Below are 20648 nucleotides of genomic sequence, written 5' to 3' on the forward strand. Positions count from 1 at the left end.
TAATTGACACCAGGTCTGGTAGGTACAGCTTTTTTAGCTGTATAAGCATTGTGTATTTTGCTGCCTTTGCAGTTAATGGACTATAAAATGACTACATGGTTTTCTGGAAGTTTACAGTTAACAAAGATTTATCAAAGCTCTATTTATTAGTAAGTTGTCATGTAGAGTACAGAGAGAGAGACGCAAAACATTAACCAATCTGGCCAAAATTATTTAGAAACATTGTATGCATATTACTGTTGAATATGTGGATGCAGGATCTCTGTCACCCAGGTCACGGTAGTCCTGAGAGCTTGAAAAAAGAAGGGAATGGACTTCTTTTATTTGTGATGACGTGTCCCCTTCAGGATCATCTCCAAAAGGAGAAAGTCCCCAGAAGACCTTCCTGGACAGTTACCTGGGGCTGAAAAAGCCTCTTGAATGAGAGTTTAAATGTTTTCAAAGACCAACAGAAGTCCAATTACAGGGAAATAGTGCTATCCAAAGCACGGGTGAGCATGGAAACTGGATGATAGGCGTAGTTCATCACTTATGTTGTGCACTTGCCCAGGACCGCTGCCGTATTAAACTTCTTAAAAGACATTTTTAATGCCATGTCATGCTTGCTTCTGCAGGTGTAGCCATAAAGATGTGACAGCAGTATCATTCTTTCCAACAAGCTCTTAGAAGAGAGTGACTTTCCCAAAATGCCAGACAGCTCATTTAAAACATCTCCACACTTGTAAATTCTAAAAAATACAGACCCAGTGTGGAGGTTGTTTTGCTTGACTGTGGGTAAATGACCTGACTTCAACCCTATATTTGTCTCTATTACACCTGAGTGACATGAGCTCACCTAACCTGTCCATGCAGGGGTCAAAGGTGCAGCTCTCCACTGGGCCTTTGCAACAAATCCTCTGGATTTATGAGGCCATGAGCAGCAATCAGCACAATCAGCTTGTAAATATTTTGTGCGTAGCTCTTCCTTAACCACACACATAATATCCTTTGCAGAAGACTACAGCGATAAAACAACAGACACTTGCACAGATTAATGTGTTTGGCAGAGAGCTGCGGTTGTGTCGTGGCTACACATAATGCCCCATTACTGAACGATCAGAAATTTACTGGCTGATAAATTTTCAAACCACATTTCTAATGAGCCCCCACGGAATCACTTAAATCTATATTTAATTCAATTAACACTCCTCCTCATTCATCATCTTTGGTGGCACTAATAGGGCTTGTTATGAAACACAGTAAATTATTCATTCTCCCCGTGAACCCAGAAATCCATTCTCCAAGGTCACGTTGGGCTGAAAGTGCAAACATGACCTCGGCTAATGCTGTGCAGGCAGGAAGTGTGGGTCTACATATAGCGTATACTTCTGTGCATGTGTGGGCCGAGTACATGTGAGTGTGTCAGTGTGCGTGGGAGAGAGAGAGAGAGCATGCGTTGAAAATGTTATTTTAGCGTTAAATTGTACACGTGTTGAAATGTTGATCCCTGATCCCGTGAAACATAAACGCTCCATGACTAATGAAACAGTGCAGGTGCTGCTCAGCTCATCAAGTGTTCAATCTCGCCGCAGAGCACCCAATCTGGTAACCTGACGCTCTTTTGAGATTGGCTTGTTTGCTGTGTTAAACATGTAATCCACTCAGTAGAATGGATACAATAGCAGTAAACGCGCTGAACCCAAAGCGCCTCTCCTAATCCAACACCTCAGAGGATTATTTAACGATTGACGGGACAGCATTTAGTCAAAGTTTATCACTCGGTCAAGATATTAAATCTGACCTGCTTTATGTGTCCACGGGCCTTTGAAGGTTCTTCTCATTCCTGCAGTGAAACACTGGGAGAAAAGTGCAAATTGACAAATGAATGAATGTCATACATATATGCCGGTGGCAGAGACAAAGGCCATCACTCAGCTTCATCGCTTTAAGAGGAGAGAGCCACTGCATCACTGCATCCGTCCCTGACAATGATGGCAATGTTAACACTGTAATATTCACTTTCCTATTACATTATCTCCTGCACTCTTTTCCCAATACCAACTCTTAAATTAAATAGATTCACACATAGCGAAGATTGGTATTACATTAAAATAATAGTCGTGAATCATAATCCCGAGAGGGGCCCAAGGTGAGAAAATGTACCGGCGTGAATGTGAATTAAATATAGATTTCTTTTCCGGCTCTGTGCAATTAATTTAAACTGAGGGGAAGGAAGAACAAGCAGGGAGCCCAGAAAGTAGCTTCACTGTTTCAGGGCAAGCAGAGGCATCTCTTAAAATCAGCTTATGTTAAATGATATCTCAAAGATTTCTTTATTTCCTCCTCACTGAAGCAGTGCCTTAGATTGATTTAAATACCCCTGATAGCTGACAATAAATAATGCTTCCCAAATCGATATCTTCAGCAAATCAGCAAATGACTGCGTGTAATCTTGTAAGTGACGAAGAAGCCAAGGAGAATTATCACCCGACTCTATTGCCAGTAGCTCTGCAGAGCATTTTAATGGCTTTCACCTCATTGCTTTGGTTTATGGTGCATAACATAACTACTCATTAGTCCCACTGGCCTTAGCATTTCCTCCAGACACAGAAGCTAAATGATTTTAAAAAAACATCCTGACACCCATTATAAACTGTCTCGTCCCCCAAAACCGTTAGAATCTATGTAATTGAGCATTTAGCAGCTAGAGATAGAAAAGACAGATATTTCCATCATGGGCAGGGAAAAAGAAAGCTACCCAAGGTTGGTAACCCCACTGGCAACCTCCGGTCTCTAGAGAAGAATATGCATTCCCCGAAACAGATGGTGAGTAGTTGCTGAAGTTTTCTGGGTGAAATTGGTCACAGGAACCCTGGGTGCTGCACCTTGGTCTCTACCAGATTCTTTGCATGGAAAACACAGATTTGTCTGCAAACACTCTCTAACTAACCATCTAGCACCAGCCAGACTTGGAGAACAATTCACCTTCACAGCCTCACCACTGAAATCAACATGATTCAAAAGGTGCAACTCCATTGCAGTCCTCACTTCTTCATTACTGCTTGGTGAGTAAGTGACGAAGGTGTTTTCCAGACATGTCAGTGTCTTCAGTACAAACTGTGGGCAACTGCAGCAATCTGCAAGCAACCAAGCAACCTCAAGGAGGTTAGGGTGTAGCGCTGCATACTTCTTTGTGACCACTTTATAGTATTAGCAAGCATCCTCCTGCTGTGGTTTCTCATTAACCAGTGGTTGCCATGCAGTCTCCAACTGGTCTTTAGGCCTCTATGAGTGGGACATTAGTTAGTTTCACAAACACCTTAGAAGCTGACAGCATTTTTAGTCTTTTTGCTTGTCTCCTGTGTGTCACCTCCCAGGAGGAGAGCTGGTCCACTTGCCGCCTTACCTCCGTATGGACTTCCTGTTGAACCGCGGCGTGCCTCTTCCAGCCCGAGGTGGGGGCGTCAGCAGCAGTAGTGGCAGCAGCAGCAGTGGAGGTGGTGCTGGAGCAAGTGGAAGTGGTGCCGGTGCTACAGGGGAAACAAGAGGAGGCGGAGGAGCCATGGGTCAGACCTGCCTGGAGCCCCAGAGGAGCCGTACCCTGAAGAGGCCACCTCCCATGGAACCCACCCCTATGGAAGTGCCCTCACCCAGGGAGGTTCAGCAGTGGCAGCCAGGAACTGCTTCCACCCTCCCACACAGGGATGTCCGGGAGAGGGGAGAGGCCCGTGGTGAGGTCCGGGGAGAGGTCCCTTCCTCAGGAGATCTAGCCCAAGCACAGGCTGCCAAGCTTAGCACCTCCCAGGAGTCACTGCTGGACTCCAGAGGACACCTGAAACAGAGCAACAACCCCTATGCCAAGTCTTACACTCTGGTATAACACTGGGACACAGCGGACTGCTTCAGACAACAGGACTACTGCAGACACACTGGAGGAGGAAAGACAAGAGGCAGACAAAAGGCACAGGACGGACAGTTTTCCACAACAGAAATTGTTGTATATAGAGCTGTTTCTGACATGCGTCTGAAGTGGATGCTTTTCTTTGAGTCTGTCTTTCTTTCTTTCACTCTTTTCTTTGTTTCCTCTCTCGCTCTTCTCTGTTGCTTTCACACCTTTCATTCTCTCACGCCTCGCTCCTCTTCTGATGAAATTTTCTCTCACAGTTTTTATTTTCTACTTGAATATTCTTTTATTCTAAAGTGACAAAATATGAGGATTGCCAAAATGATTTATTTAAAATTTGAGAAAGAGAAAAAAATACTATTGAATTTATATCAAGGACAATTATAGTCATTATTATTATTACTATTATTATATAAAACAGAAAATATTTAAAAAAGAAGAAGGGACAGGGAGGAGGACTCTGCAGGAGAACGTTGCTTTCTTAATTTATTTTTGTTTTATTGTCGCAGTGTGATGAAATCTGTGGTTGGGAAACTGAGGGGGTTTTTAGCACTACAAGGAGCCAACAGAGGAGAAGAGGAGAGACCCCAGACGTGACCGCCAATGCTGACCAATCGTAATGTTTTTCAACCTTTCTGACGACTGCATGGCGACTGATCCAATGACAATTAATAGGAATGGCTGGACATCCCAAAAAAAAAAGAAGAGACAGAGAAAGAGAATTTTTGTCACACTATGAAATTATACAATGTGAATATATATAAAGAGATCACTTTTATTTGTGGATATTATGGGGAAAATGATTTGGTTAATAAAGTCCTTAGTCATGTTTGCACACATCTGAGTTTGATTTATATTTCCAAAGATCAATATCCCTCCTTTTTCTTTAACCTGGTTGTTCTTATACTTTCCACCTACTTTCCTAATTTACCAAAAAACGGCAGCCATATCTGGTAATATCTAAAAGAGGTTTGATCAATGACCTCCTGATGGCTGCAGCCTGATTTTCTGCATATTTAACATCATTTTGACAATCTTCAAAGTTTTTTACTTTGAAGATTGTTCCTGGAAATGCATTAGTGTGCAAAATCCAAACACTAGTGCATCCAAAATAGATTTCTAATTAAAAAGGTAAACTTTCCTTTACCTTTTGTTTTTTGTTTTAACAGTTAATGAAAATCTGAAATCCTGTATCTTAAATTATTAAAATGTTTAATTTCCAGTGTGAGTAAATTACTATTCAGACAGTGTAAATACCTTGTATCACTATAGTTCAGTACACACAGCTGTCATTGGGGAACAATGCATCGAAGCCACAGAAGTTGACTGCTGAAAATATTAATGGAAAGTTTCACTAGAAGTGAAACGTGTGGTAGGGAAAGGTCCACCGGGTGCAGGGGTGTTTGCAGCCGTGACAAGATTGTCAAAAAGAACAAAACCGTTCAACTTGGGAGAGCTGGAAACTGAACACAACGCACACAGAAGAAGAGACTATCACAACTAAACAGGAAGTAACAGAGCAGAAATGCAGACTTTACACAAAGACAAAAGGTAAACAGACGGTGACAGGACTGAGAGAGGCAGGAAATACACAAACTAACAACTAAAACTGTCAAAGAACTAAAGGCACAGATACCTGAGGTAAGGAAAGCAAACCCAAATATAAAGAGAACAGCAAACAACATTTCAGAATAAGATTGATGAAAAATGCAAAACTAGAGAAACTAAACATCTCAAAACTCAAAACCACAGTCCAAGACCCACAGAGGTTGCAGTCGAGGTCCCAGTGAGTCACATGTTCCCCAGTATGATCTGTCAGACATGGTCTAGGCTTCTGGCTGGAAGCTGTGCAGTATCAAACCTGCAACTCCTCCCAGAGTTAATTTATTTTGTTTGGGGATAGTTGTAGTTTGGGAGTTTGTAAGATATTTATATAGCCATCGCCATTTGAGGAAAAGACCCTCATCTAAAAAGTTGCAGGCAGTACAAAATACAATTAAACTGCAAAGGAAAAAGTTGAAAAACCATTAACAAGTAAGTAGGAGATGAAAGGTTTAATGATATCTGGAAACAAATCCATAAGTTGCTTCATTTGTATACTCGTACAGCAGAAAAAAACCTGAATTAACGTTTACCTTTTGCATTGATCGGCTGACTGTCCGATGTCACAGTGGAACCATAACACCGATCATCTGACGGCACTTGATGTCCATTATTAACCTGAACTATTCCCAATTTTGTGTGAATTACCAGTTACTGTGAAATCCATACATACATCATGTCATGGCAATATGCAATTTAGAGATATCTGCCTGTAGAAATGTAGGCTTAGTACACTAAACTAAAAGTAACACAAAACCACTTTAAATAAATCTTTAAAGATCTTTTTTTTTATTATTATTCTCTTATTTTTCATTTTGTCGAAACATTTCTCATCAACATAAGCCTCCACAAAAACTGAGCTGAAGCACAAAAATACACACATCATTAAAAAACAAACACGTCACGTTTTACAAAGGATTACTGGTGTGTAGAAGTTGTTTGAATGCAATGAATCGTTCTCTTGAGTGTGTCCACACGCCAGCGGGGAGCATGTAACAGTGAAGAACAACCTTGGCATGGCACAAGCATTAATTAAAACAGGCTTGTGTGGATGCTCGGCGTTGGTTTTGATCAACAGATGGCACTGTGCAGTCACTGAATCGAGTCCTTTTGCTGAAAACAAGCAGTGAGCGTGTGGACTTGGAGGAGGTGGAAAAGGATGGTTCAGCACCAAAACTATTTGTGACAACCTGGAGAGAAACATCAAGGGCAACCCAGCATCCATTCCAGCGTGTGTGTCTGCCATTTGCAGCAGGAGCACGCCACCCTGAGCACTGTGAATTATTCATGCCAGCGCTGACACTGGGGGCTAGATCAGGTTTACACTGTCACAGTGATCCCCACGGTGCCCCAAATGTGGATGAGACAGCAGAAGCTGGGAAAAGATTGCTTGCACCCCAATGAATAACCACACACACACACACACGCACACACACACACACACTATGCTAATCCTTGGTGGTAAATTGATGCAGCTGAAGTTGCTTCAAGTTGTTCTGTTGCTGTTTTATTCTTCCCTTTATGGTGCGTACATTTGTCCATTCAGTGCAACACAAAAATGATCTGCTGCAGGCTCTGAAATTAGCTACCAAGAAAACTTCATGCAGTTGCTATAAATGTTTGCAAGGAAATGGTCACACTGGAAATCAAATTTAGCACCGTGGGCGAATGACAATAATTGCAGTTTCTTTTTTAAACCTGTGGACTCCCTTCGCTGGTGTGTGGTATTATAATAAAGATAGATTGCCCACCTGCACACCAAGAATACTTCATGCCTGTTCACTTGCCCTCATACATTAGGAAGAAGCAGGGCTGGGGTGTTAGTGTGTGACTTGCCTCCTGGCTGTGGGCCATTATCACACCTCCAACCACGCTCAGCAGCCACAGAGGGAAACTCTGAGATAGTGGAACGGGATGAGGAGGTTTTAAAGCTAAAAGTGTAGTGCAGTGGTTTGTAACCTTTCTTTCTTTTGCTATATGAATTCAAGTAACCTTTAACCAACACTATGCATACACTTTTAGTTTAGTTAGATGTTCTATCCATTTATCTCTTACTTATCTCTTACTTTTCTGCTAGCTTGCTTGCGGAATAATTTTGTGTGCACAAATTTCAGATTCAATATGTGGGTATACTTTGTGGGAAAAAATATTGTTTATTTTGAGCAACAGAATTTGCTGTACCGAGTAGACCTCTCCCACGGGAATGAGGCTGTACTGTATGACTGCTAATTTTCAGAAGGAGCCCTTGTGTGCTGTGGTGCAGATTTTTAGTAGATTTCTTCTAACTGTCCTAGGAGGATACCATAGCATGATGTGCACTGTCAGTGAACACACGAGGTTAGGAACAGTCAAGAGAGCTCCCAGGTGGATTTCATAATGAGGTGCCTTAAGAGTTGGTAGGAGACAGGGGTGCAATTTAGAGAGCATGAAACGGAAGGAAATTCCCCCAGAGTTCTCAGATTGTTCTCACTGTGTTTTTCTCTCCAAGGCCCATTATTTTCTTCTCAGTCTTGACCTCCATCTCTCTGCTCTGCCTCTGTATTGATCCTGCAGCGTCTGTCCTTGTCTTCAGTGAAGGACTTGAAGAGCACAGTATTTTTCTGACAAGAAGATTATTTCACATGGGTTCCCTTTGTCATCTCAAGCAAACCAGTGGGCTTTCAGTACTTAACGAGTTAGCTGTGGAATTGTAGGCCAACAAATACACTTCAGATGTTTACACACCCTCATCGTGGACATGAAGTTCATGGTAATTTTGGGCTTTCAATCATTTCTTTGAGCTCTTCTTGTTCTGAGGTAGAAGGATTGTAGAGCATACACCTTTAAGGTCTAAAAAAATAATAATTGAGTGCAGAAGTTTAAATTTATTCTCTAATTCACACTGATTAAAAAATAAAAAATAAAATATACATACACCAGCAATAATGAGACATTGCTAAATGTCCCTTAGCAAGTTGCACCACGACCAGACACTATTGGTAGCAATCAACAAGTTTGGATTGAATATTATATATATGGTAGATTTTATTTAGACTGGTTAGTTTCCTGCTAAAGACATGGTTAATAATAATGCAAATTTTCAATAGAGTTGAGGTCAGGGCTTTGGGAAAGCTTAACGCTAGCATGCTTTATCCATTCCAAAACCAGTTCTGATGTGTGTTTGAGATCATTGACATGGTTGAACAACCAGTTGTATCTAAGTTTCAACTGTCTAGCTGCTGATTTGAGGGGAAGTTGAAGGATTTGGAGGTAACCCTCCAACATCTGTACCTCTGGCAATTAAACAGCCCCAGTGCATGATGCTACCGCCACCATGCTCGACAGCTGGTACACTGGTCTTAGGTTTGAAAGCCTCACCTTCACTCCTCCAAACATAACTCTGGGCATAAAATTTTTCTCCAGTATGCATTTGTCTTGACCATGTGGGCAGCTGCAAATTTCACTCACTTAAAGGTGCCGATTTTGGTGCTACTTTTTTGCTCATCAGTTTCCTGTTCATGGCAGACTTAAGCCTTGCAACTAGTAGTTAGTCATGAGCTGTAAATCGAAGTTTGTAGACCTTGCTCATGTCATGTAGAACCATAAGAACCATTTATAAAAAGTTTTAAGTGATTTAAGTGGTACAGTGTACAATCATTCGACTCTGGAAAATGAATAGTTCAAAGAAAAGAAGTGAGTGCTCAGGTAGTCTCTGTAGTCAAGGACACAAGCTGATAGAAGAAGTTTGTTAGTTGGTTTGATAGCTATGATCCCTGTCAAATATCTGTTATTATAATGAAAAACTTAATACTGTCATGTAAAACATTACAGATTGCAAATGTTTGAACAATATTGATCTGTCTAAAGGAAGAGATCCTGTGTTATCGACTACTAAGTGATGGATGGTCTGATTAAGCCAAGTCGATGTTGTAAAAAGCTCTTGTAATTGCTCACAGTTAATTAGATACTGGCAAAGAGTCATGCAATAAGGAGGCTTTATAAACTCGAGTGAAGCACTAACACTGAAGCTGCTATATCATTATATATATCATGTAATGAGCTTCAGATCAAGGTATCAATGTATCAGTGTAGCTGGTGTCTAAAAGCAAAATCCAGATGCTCCTCAACAACAACAGCAACCCAAACAACTGCAAATCTTTCGGAGAATTGCATCATACTTCATAATTTAATCATGGTGGTCTGCGAGAGAGGCATGTTGTCAATAATGTGTGCTTACTGTGTCTCATGACTACACAGACTCACATCTGGAGTGATATTTAACACAAATTTACTTTACTGTCCCCTCAAGTCAAAGGCTACTTGAAGTGCCCATAACACTTCAGTGGAAGATGAGTGAATATACAAAAAACCACAAATCAACAAAACCTCATAGATCTGTCACACTTATACAATACATACATGGGTATTTTTTAGAAAACTGAGATTTCTGCTTTTATTTTGAAAACTATTTTCATTCAGATGAAAATGCCAAAAATTCTATCAAGCCAGAGCAAAAGGTGGTGGTATAATCCTAACTGTACAGAAATGTTAGCAAATCAAAAGATTAAAAACAAGAGCAAAGTCTGCTGTCGATACAAGGAGGAACAGGTGCACACATGCAGCAGGGCCAGGCAAACATCTTTGTTTTCCTTAGTTTAAAAGCAGAGATGAACTTTCTAAAAATCTTCAACCTTAAAGGAGTTTTACAAAAATCTTTGTTCTCACTGATGTGTGGATGAAAGGCCAGGATGCAGAGAAAAAGCTGTTGCCCAAAACACACACGCACGTGTGGACAGGGGCCTTACTCAGCAGAGCCTTTCATGAACAGCACTTTTTAGCTTTAACTATAAAGCTAACTGAGCCAGACACTGTATTAGATAAAAGCATCTCTATTGATTTCTACTGTTTTATTTCCATATGTAAGAGTTTAACAACTGATTTATGTTTTATAGTTATTAATGCAGTCTTTTCCTTTCAAGTGCAGACAGATGTAAACTGTTGTAATTTTATGAGCTTCTGAGGCATATGCAGAAGCTCAGACACCAATAACACTCTGTAGGAGCCAATTTTACATCAATTCTACAACATATGCAGCACAGAAACTCAAAGCTTCACACTGCTGATGTTTTTTTCCCTTAGCATCTATGAGATGTGACATCTGACTATTGATGTAAACTGCAGTCTTCTCCAGGAGCTATCCTGAAAGATCCCAAGTGGTATTCTGGGGGCATTAAAAGAATTAAAATTAAAATTATTTGTAAAATGAAGAACTTTAAGCATTTTGATTTAAATTGGATTATTATGGCTTATAGTCCATGAAAATCAGAAATCTGGTATCTAATAAAACATTATAAATACTGTATTTCTCACAGTATAGTTCAATACCCCCAACCTCAGTCATGGTGAAGACCATCCAACACTTGTCCAGATAACGATCATCAGTGAGGAGGGTGAGGAAGGTGATTCCTGAAAAGCTGGCTTTTTGCAAAATGCTGTATCAAATAATATTAATGGAAGGTTGCCTGCAAGGGAAACGTGTGGAAGAAAAAGTTGCACAAGCAACAGTGATGATGGCAGCCTTGAGAGGAACTGACCTGTTTTTCTGTTTTCCAAAGTCCTCTTTACAGATGACAGTGAAATTTCAATTTCATATTGAAAGCAAGGCTGTAGAGTCTGGAGGAATATGAGGTGCTTGAACTCCAGTGTGAAGTTTGTGCAGTCTGTGGTTGTTTGGGCTGTTGTATCATCTGTTGTGTTAGTTTGTTTGTGTGTTTAATCAAGTCCAAAGTCAACGCAGCCACACACTGGGAGACTTTAGAGCGCTTCATGCATCCATCTGCTGACGAACCTTATGGAGATGCTGGTTTCCTTCTTTGGCAGGACTTCACACCTGCCCGCAGTGCCAAAACTGCTACCAAATGGTTTGCTGATCGTGTTATTATGTAGAGAGAAATTACTTCACATAACCACGATATGATCTACAAACATAAAATAAGATTTACAAATGTGTATAATCACTTAGTGCAACTTTGCATAATCGCAAATGTGTGTTGCAACAACCTCCTGTCAGCGAGTGAAACATCACAACCCTTAATTGAACTGAATTGAATTGCACAGTTTTCCATGTTGTTTAACATGTATTTACCCACTCTCACATGCAATGATGTGTGTCCTTGTGCACAAACACACACCACCTAGCTCTCTCTGGAAAAACATACCTGCTCTCACACGTACGTCCTATTAAAACAATTACTTGCTTACAAATTCAAGATCACTGAAAGGAAACTAACTACTGCATCTTTATGACTGATTCACAAACTGCTGTGAGAGCAGGCAGGCTCTAATTCACACACGGAGCGATTTCAGTGCAAGTAAGCTGTGTGTATGAAAGGCCGACTACACAGTGAGCATTTACATAATTTCCTTAGTGATTAATAAAGTGTTCTGATTCTGATATACACAAAACATTTTAAAGTCACTTTACTAATCTGAAAAGGCTTGCTTTTAAAACCTCCGCCTGTGCAAACAAAGGTCCAATCGTATTTGTGATGTTCTTTCCCTTCACTTAAAAATTGTTAAAGATAGAAAAGTGCACAAGTTATTTGTTTCCCACTTACGCACTTATTTTTCCCCCAACAGATATAATGTATTTGATAAACTTCAATAATATTACTAGAAAAATGTCTACTTAGAGTACAGTATATAGTGAATTTGCCATCATTGAAAAAATTCCTTTGAGGTGGATTTCGTAGCTGCAAAGGTGAAGTCTCATTAATGAGAAAAAAGCGGGTATAAATAGCAGCTGGTTTCTGGGGTTCATTCACAATCACAGGGTCAGTGGAGCAGCAGCACTGCCGGGGGATAAAGTTTCTAGGACGGTATTCAAATATGAAGATGGGAAATTATAGTTCACTACAGCGAGTGTGAGGTGTCACTTTTTGCTTTTCAGAAATTGGTTCACAGCGGTTTTTTTCCTCTTTTAAATTTTCCTTTAAAATACCAAATGTGACCGCTTACTTTATTTACCTCTACTGTACCTTTACCACTAGCAAACTAGCATGATGCTAAACATGGAAAGACAACCTTAATATTGCCAATCCTGCATATAATGCAAATGCAAAGTAAATGTTCTAATTATTTAATAAAAGCTTACTGTTTGTTCCAGAAACCACATCGTGATTGACAAAGTCCTAAAGCTGTGGCATCACAGCAACGTGAACAACACTGATTATGGTGAGGCAGGAATCACACCACCAGATGGATATCAGACACACGTCTGGAATGGCTTGGCCACATTCAATACACAATTTTATTATTTCATAAAACATATTAGTTCATTTTGAATCTGATGCCAGCAACAAATCACAAAGAAAGGTTGGTTCTTGGGCAGAATTTGAATTTGTAATAAACAAAAACAGATGGGAGAACATTATGCAGTAAATTAGGCTAACTGATAACAGGTCAGTAATATGACTGGTATGAAAAGAGCGTCTCAGTGATTTGGAGTAAAGTAAAGATGTACAGAAGTTGATTATTTCATGTTTTGTCTGCCTCGGTTGCTCTTCCAGGGGTTTCACCTCCTGTATGTATGTGAAAAGGCCTCTTCCTTCTGGTGTTGTTATTCAAGAAAAGAACGGCTTCCAGCAGCGTAGTCAATTTTTGGCACTTCTCGTTGAAAGAGGGTACAAGCTTGCTCAGCTTGTCTGTTTTCAGTCTGCAGTCCTGCAAGTTGTGCCACACTGGTGGTCTTTCAGCCAGCTCAACGGTACGCTCATTGACTCTGTGTGCACTTTATTTTAATTGTTCATTTACAGCCGGGGTGGCTTTAAAGACCTTTCACACTTCTATTTGCATAGAGGGCCACGTCCTGGAGAAAGCTACCTTGGATAAATGAAAACAGTCAATTGTGTGTATGATGTGTATAGAAGAAGCATTATTGTGAGTCAGAGCCACGCTACTGCAGACAGCCACTTTGCTTCAGAAATGTGAAGTGTCACTGCTGCGCCTGCTGCAGTTGTGGCCATGGTCTGGCATGTGCACCTGTACATACAGATGTCTGAAATATTAAAAAATTGCCAAAAGTTAAAGAAAAATAAATAAATTTGACAACAAAATCAAAAATGTGTGAATCAGCTGAGGCTCTGAACTATGTTTGAATCAGGTTTGGGAGGAAAAAGAGAATCGTTGAATGAGGAGTGGCAAACAAAAACAAAGACTCACAAAATGCTTCCCAGTTATAGCAAAGGTACTCTGTGGTGCTCATATTGTTACGACATCTACTGCAGCGGCCCACATTCGAATCTGTGCCAGCTGGAGCTTTTCTATTGAATGTTTTTACCAAAGTGTATAACGTGGCAACAGATGCATCCATCAGTCATGTTTGTTTTTCTGTAAATATAGTGTTCTAGCCCCTTCATGGTTCAATGTGTTAGGGAGCATTCAGCTCGATATACTGTTTGCACAAGCCGTTTTTTGCATTTTGTTGTAAGAGTAACATGATCGAATATAGGAAGGAATGTATATAGTATTGATATGCACAAACTTTATACTTGTGATTTTTTATAGATCCAAATCATGTATAGACTGCTAAATAGATGTTTATAATAAATTAAATTAATACAAGTGGTTTATTTTGTTTTGTTTTTAGAGGCAGATGTTTTTATTAGTCTCATCTAATTAGCAGCATATACGTTTGATCTGTTTTGACAGCCAGTTTTCCCTAATTGGATGACTGAATACTGCCTGTTGGATGGGAGCGATTGCGTGCACGATGTTCTTTTGTTCCGGATGAAGGTCTGTTGGACTGAAATATTGTGTTTTAATAAAATAATGGTAAGTGAGACAGTGTGCGCGAGGTTATTATTTAATTGTCTAATAAAGGAGCAAATGCCCAAAAGAAAACATCTTTAAAAAAGACCACTGGGTGGTCCGATCACCGCAATACTGAACTTTAACCTCCTAGGACCTGGCGTCCACATATGTGGACATCACATTTTGGGTTGTCTAGACCAAAATACAAAATTTTGCTCTACAAGGGTCTGATATCCACTTACGAGGACATTATATATATACTGTTCTATCGAAATTTAAAGCGAATGTCCTAATTTGTGGATCTGCTGTAATTCTTTGTTTTTACATTCATCAGGTCAGAATCAGTTCAACTAGCAAAGAGAAATTAAAAATGCATGCCATGAAAGAGTTCAGGTCTTAGGAGGTTAAAGATAAACTGTATGAACTTGAAGTTCCTCACACTGTCAGGTGTACTTTAAAATAAACTGCGTATAACTTTTGTGTTGTTTTACGCCTAAAACCCGAACTGAAAGCTGCTGCCTAGAACTTCTGTAGCTTTATGAAGGGCTTCATATCTATAACCATCAATAGGTAGACCAAGAAATTCAGAACAACAGAGAGGTGTGTGTCATATGAAACCATTAACTAAAACTCCTCAGGCACCTGTCTCTGTTTCTGACATCAAGTTTTACTCAGATTTTTAGAGAGACGGAGAAATTTTTGTTTTGTTCTGAAGTGTGAGAAGCAAGTTTAGCTTTAATCCATCAGCGCTCAATTTCCTGTCGTCTCGCTCCGAGATTTGCCAGCGGAAGAACGTTGACGTGCAAAAGAAATCAACTTTGGATGGAAAATACCTTATTAGGTATTTACTGGTCCTTTGTGCTGGAAAACTGGCTGGTGGAGTGTTAGAAGTGAAAATGATAATTGTGCTAATTCCAGAGGAAGCATCAGTCTTTGGTACAGACAGAGGGCTCGTTGTATTTGACAGCGAAATTCCTCACATCATGCTCACAGGCACACACGCTCACTCGATTAGATCAGATTCATGTTACTGTTGGTGTGACAGGATACTAATGACTAATGCAATTTTAATGAATCAAACTGAGTGGAATCATTCATCTCCACATCTCCGGGGAGCATAAGACTACCGTGCAGAAATGTCTTTATCTCTGAACAACTAACCACATCTCACTATAACAATGTGTGAGATTTTATGTTTCTATAATGTTGTTAAAACACATATTTACGGGGAAAAAAGCAGATTGGTTGATTTATGGGGCGATCGTGGCTCAAGAGTTGGGAGGTCGCCTTGTAATCGGAAGGTTGCTGGTTCGAGTCCCGGCTTGGACAGTCTAGGTCGTTGTGTCCTTGGGCAAGACACTTCACCCGTTGCCTACTGGTGGTGGTCAGAGGGCCCGGTGGCGCCAGTGTCCGGCAGCCTCGCCTCTGTCAGTGCGCCCCAGGGGGGCTGTGGCTACAATGTAGCTTGCCATCACCTGTGTGTGAATGGGTGGATGGCTGGATGTGTAAAGCGCTTTGGGGTCCTTAGGGACTAGTAAAGTGCTATACAAATACAGGCCATTTACCATTTACCATTTCCAAGGTAATACATTGGCATGCAAAGTGCACAGCAGTGCATAAACCAATCATGAAAATGTCAGTTTTCATAAGATCATGGCTGATAAATTATTATCAGTAACATTGTAGTGTGAAATTGATGTCTGTGGCTGTTGGGACAAAAGCACAGAAACCAGTTTATTTGAATGCGTCTACATTTACAGGCTACTTTTACGGACTCTAAGGGGTACGAAAAATGCTCCAAGATTTATTCTGGTTTCTGTAGGAGTGATATTTGTCTCTATAGGAGGAACAGGAGGCACACAGTGAGTTTCACTGTTCTATTCTCAGTACACGTGGAAAATTTCATCCTTATTTCAGTGCATGCATTACCATAGTGTTCACACTGAACTTAGTGTCTTGGTAATTAATCTAATTTGAGAGGATTTGAGCTTTGTGACATGGCGTGTTATCCTGCTGGATTGGCAGCCATGGTTATAAAGAGACACGGCAGCAACAATAGTCAGGTAGGCTACAGCATGTAAACACTGGTGGGCAATCCCTTACACCATTACAAGAGAGTTTACAAAAAATACAGACATCCTCGTCTCCGTATCTTGGTTGGATTTAGTGGTTATTTGAGTTGCCTTTCGCTCTAGGTCGTCTTGAATATAAGAAGATAAAGATTTATTCATCTCCTACAGGATATTCAGGTGTCCAGTTGCTTACACACAGAGATCAATTCAATAAATTAACAGTTTAAAGAGTATAAATGGTTCAACTGTTGTTACTGCTGGGAGGTAGTGTGGGGATCAGGTCATGAATCTTTTGTCCTGACATATCATTATAAAATCTCTTGACAGTAGAAACAAAAGATCTTCTAAAACATTCTGTCCTAAAGTACTTATCATCTGATAAGGTGACCGCTTAATTTACTTTTATGATCAACCAAACTCCTGTGGAGAGGATGACTGTTGTTTTCAAATATGGCATTCCTTCTTCTCTGTACACCTTTCCATCACAATTTCCAATGAGTGTGCAGTTCTACCAATCCCCACGCCAGCCTTCTTCACCAACTTGTCTATTCTCTAAGCGTCCTTGTGCGTCATACTGCCTCCCCAACACGTCAGTAAAAAAGAAGACCCTGGCAACACCAGCAGGCCATGTCGAAATGCACTGATTTGTTGCTAAGTCACTGGCTGATCAGATATTTGCATTAATGAGCAGGTGAACAGGTATGCTAATGAAGAGGCTGGTGAGTACATATCCCTGCTGTACTATTTTTAATCTTTTATGTGCGTAAAGTACAAAGAAGGGTGACTCTGGTGACTTTAAAACTACTAACATTTATTGTATTGTACAACCCTGCTTGGAGAACACAGAGCTGTTTCTACTGTAGGTGAGAGTAGCACACCTTCGAGGCAAATGTCAGGGGACGAAGAACCCACAACGGATGACACAGTCGTCATCCTCTTGTTCTTACTGTCAGAGGAGAAGAGAGGGACTTATCATAATGCCAAACGAGAACACAATCTCCATATGATAATGCCATATTTTAATTCTATTAGGAGAGACAAACACAAACAAGAGTCTGGCCCTTGGGAGGACTACTGTTCTCTGTGGGCCTTTGGATGACTTGGCAGGGAGCTTTTTAATAGGTATCAGGTGGAAAATAAAACAAACAGGGTGCTGCAGCGAGTCCTTCCAGAACACAGTGACCTTTTGTGAAAACACAAAGGTCATCCACACTGCTGCTTTTAAGTAAGCCTGGCGATGTCACCAAACATGCTTTGTATTGATTTGTTAGCAGGTACATGGGACATAAGCAAGGCACAAAAATGTAATTAATATACACAGCTTTTCTAGACAGCTAAATATTAAAATACAATGGTTGCCCTTTCTTTTAGTATTCGTTCTGTTAATAACAATAAGAAAATAGTAGCTGTTGTCTCAGCACTTTAATCCCCCTAGGCTTACAAAGCCGATCCGCAGTGAGGATCAATTCCCTGGGGTGCAAAGGTTACCACTGACCTTCATAAGCTTTGCAGGTTTAAACCCCCGACAAGCTTATTCTCTTCAGCTTCTACCTAAGAATAAGAAGATTTAGTGCATAAGGGCAGTCGTGAATTTGTTATTTAACTGGTAAGTTGTCGCAGCAGCACAATGCGGCCAGCAGAAATAGTCAAATCACAGATAAACCTGTTTAATGATGACTCACCTTCTACGACACACTGCCATTATACAAACTTTGATAACTCTGTTACCATAATACAGGTTCGGCAGGCGCTAATGTGCATTTAAGCTAAGTGCATTTAAGCTAAGTGCATTTAAGCTAAGTGCTAACATCAGTATGCTAAAACGGAAACAATGGTAAACTAGCAGATTTATATTCATCATTACTTTTCTGTTAGTACAATTTATTTTACTTACTTGTTTAGTGCTGAACTTTGACAGGGTCGAATACAACTATTTACGCACGTACCACTATTGCTGTGCTAGCTGTTGCATTTTACGAACATTTGCTAATTGTTGAGCCTCTGACCGCCCGTGCTTGATCTACTAGATATGGCCATTTAACAGTTTAAACAAAATGGAATATCACATTTTTCTGATTGAACTAAAGTGGTTGATTAACCAGTCAAAATTCTGGCATCACTGTCCGTATTGCGATGGCGCTAGCATGGGAAAAAAATTACATCTTCTTTTAGAAAAGCATCAGTGATTGACAACTTGCTAGTTAGAGTTGTGTGTTTTGTGTGATGTGCTTCGGTCTTCATTCTTTTGAAACCAGACGTCAGGGTTGAACTTTTACAGTGTCTTTGCCAGAGTTGGTTTGTTTATTTATACAGACTAATGAGGGAAGGGCTAACCACATAATGTGCCGGAGTCGTATACTGTACTGCATAATGATGCGAGGCTTTGTGCCTTTCTGTAATCAGTTTCAAAAGGAGTAAGGCTTGTTTGTGACAGCTCTGCAGCTGAAATCCTGGCCACTGGAATAATTTACACAGAACTATAAAAAAAATGAAATAATGAAGCAGCAGCCGGGCAGTTCAGACAGAAATCAGATGTCAGTGCCCCTACAAATGCAGTTTTTACACAAATTACTACTGAAAACTCAATAAAAGCCGATTTTAAAATTGTATTATTATTATTTTTTACAATCCTTCACTTCACAACAAAATATCACTGTTGGAGTTTGACCTAAAATATATGACATTTAATGAGGTGTATGCTGTTGGGTGGTTGTAGGTTAGCAAATGCCTAAAGCTGAGAGCAGCTCAGTGGGAATCAGTCACTCAGTTAGCCTGGCTTTACACGGAGAAGGTCATCAAGCTGAGAAGGGAATACATTAGGCCAAGCTTATTCAGAACAGTTTCTATTCGCAGACAGTCCCTACGCATACTGCAACAATTCAGCAGCCACATTTCGGCACAGTTTCCACACAGAGTTTTTATTTATTCAATTTACATTGACACATTTTGATAGTACCATGCAGGTAAGAAATAAAAATGCCTCTGGATGAAATATTATGCTCGGAATGAAAAAGCTCCAGGCAGGGTTTCCTTAAAACAGCCTTCACTCTAACATTAGCTTTTAGTCCACCCACACTAAGAATACAGGTGCTTTTAGGGAAACACAGTCTAAAGCAGTACAGAAAGGGATGGTGAGGGGAAATATAAGTACAAAAACATATTCTAACACAAACACCAGCTAGACTTTATGATATACGGGACATATATGGCAGGACAGAAACCATATCGTTATTACTCTATTACTTAGTTATTGATACAGTAGTCGAATATTAAATAATAGCATTTATAATTATAGGGTAAGGAAAATTCACAGACATGTTATATGATTAACAGGCTATTGCATTCCACCCCCCCCCCACCCCCCAGCCCCATCGCAACCCTTTGAGTTCCAACTGGTATGAATTTGTTTTACATGCAAATGTCACACCGTCGTCGCTGTGCCGTCACTTCCGCCCGCCGTCCCTGCACACAGTGACAGAGCAACATGGTGCTCACTAGGACTTTTCATCACACTTCTTCTTCTTCTGGAACTTTCTGAACTGGGACTGGATGGTGACGGCTGCCTTTTCAGTCTCTGGGTCGTCCAAGTCGATGTCAAAGTCCTCTGGCACATCCGTTTTGGATGCATCTGGAAAGGAAAATGAAAAGGTGTTTGAGCCTTTCATCAGTGTGGACAAAGTTGGAGTTTATCCCACGGTCAGGTAAGGCCTCTGCTCTGAAAAGCAATTTTAGATTAGCAACCTTAAGGACAGAGGTCAAGTTGTATTTTTCTACTTATTGACATCTCCATGGGACTGTTTTTGGATCAACATTTTTAAAAGTTGCTTTTTTTAAGCCTCATCAGCATATCCCGATAACAAGGCAGTGCTTACTGTAGAGAGATCACTGCTTCTGTTATTTTGCATGACGTAATGGTCATATAAGGTCTTTCAAGACATCTCCTATATATGATCAGCACTGTGTGGACATGAGTAAAGTTTAGGCTTTTGTTAGCAGCTCGGCCTTCATTTGGGCTCATAGGTACAGATCAACAGAGCATTACCAAGGCGAAAAGGCATGCACACAGGTGCTGATTTCCAAAGCTGTGGTCTTTTCCGTAACCTGAAGTAGTAATGTGTAGACAACTGGTCTAGTGTGAACGTTGGCAGGACATAGCTGGCTTGATCTCATAATCTGTCAACATCAGCTTATGTAATAATGCTGTAACTAACTACTACATTATTACCTGAGTACTCAGTAGTCACAGATCAGACCACATCTTTTGCCACAGCCAAAAAGTTTGACTGAAAACATTTGCCAGT

The 20648-nt window shown here is 40.4% G+C and overlaps 2 protein-coding genes across 3 annotated transcripts in view; one reads left to right on the plus strand and one right to left on the minus strand.

Moving 5' to 3' along the window:
- Positions 1–4710, plus strand: part of dscamb (Down syndrome cell adhesion molecule b) — a 131973-nt gene extending 127263 nt beyond the window's left edge. For both annotated transcript variants that reach the window (XM_006799833.2, XM_006799834.2), the window contains exon 33: positions 3357–4710. In XM_006799833.2, coding sequence (XP_006799896.1) covers positions 3357–3859 — 503 coding nt within the window. In that variant the 3' untranslated portion in view covers positions 3860–4710. The remainder of the gene's footprint in view (positions 1–3356) is intronic.
- Positions 4711–19249: 14539 nt separating this feature from the next.
- The window catches only part of pcp4b (Purkinje cell protein 4b), a 46488-nt gene continuing 45089 nt past the window's right edge, over positions 19250–20648 (minus strand). The window contains exon 3 of the mRNA XM_035911656.2: positions 19250–19975. Within this exon, the coding sequence (XP_035767549.1) occupies positions 19842–19975 (134 nt within the window). The 3' untranslated portion in view covers positions 19250–19841. The remainder of the gene's footprint in view (positions 19976–20648) is intronic.

Source organism: Neolamprologus brichardi, chromosome 14 (genome assembly GCF_056152115.1).
Source record: "Neolamprologus brichardi isolate AB-2024 chromosome 14, ASM5615211v1, whole genome shotgun sequence".
Taxonomy (NCBI): Eukaryota; Metazoa; Chordata; class Actinopteri; order Cichliformes; family Cichlidae; genus Neolamprologus; species Neolamprologus brichardi.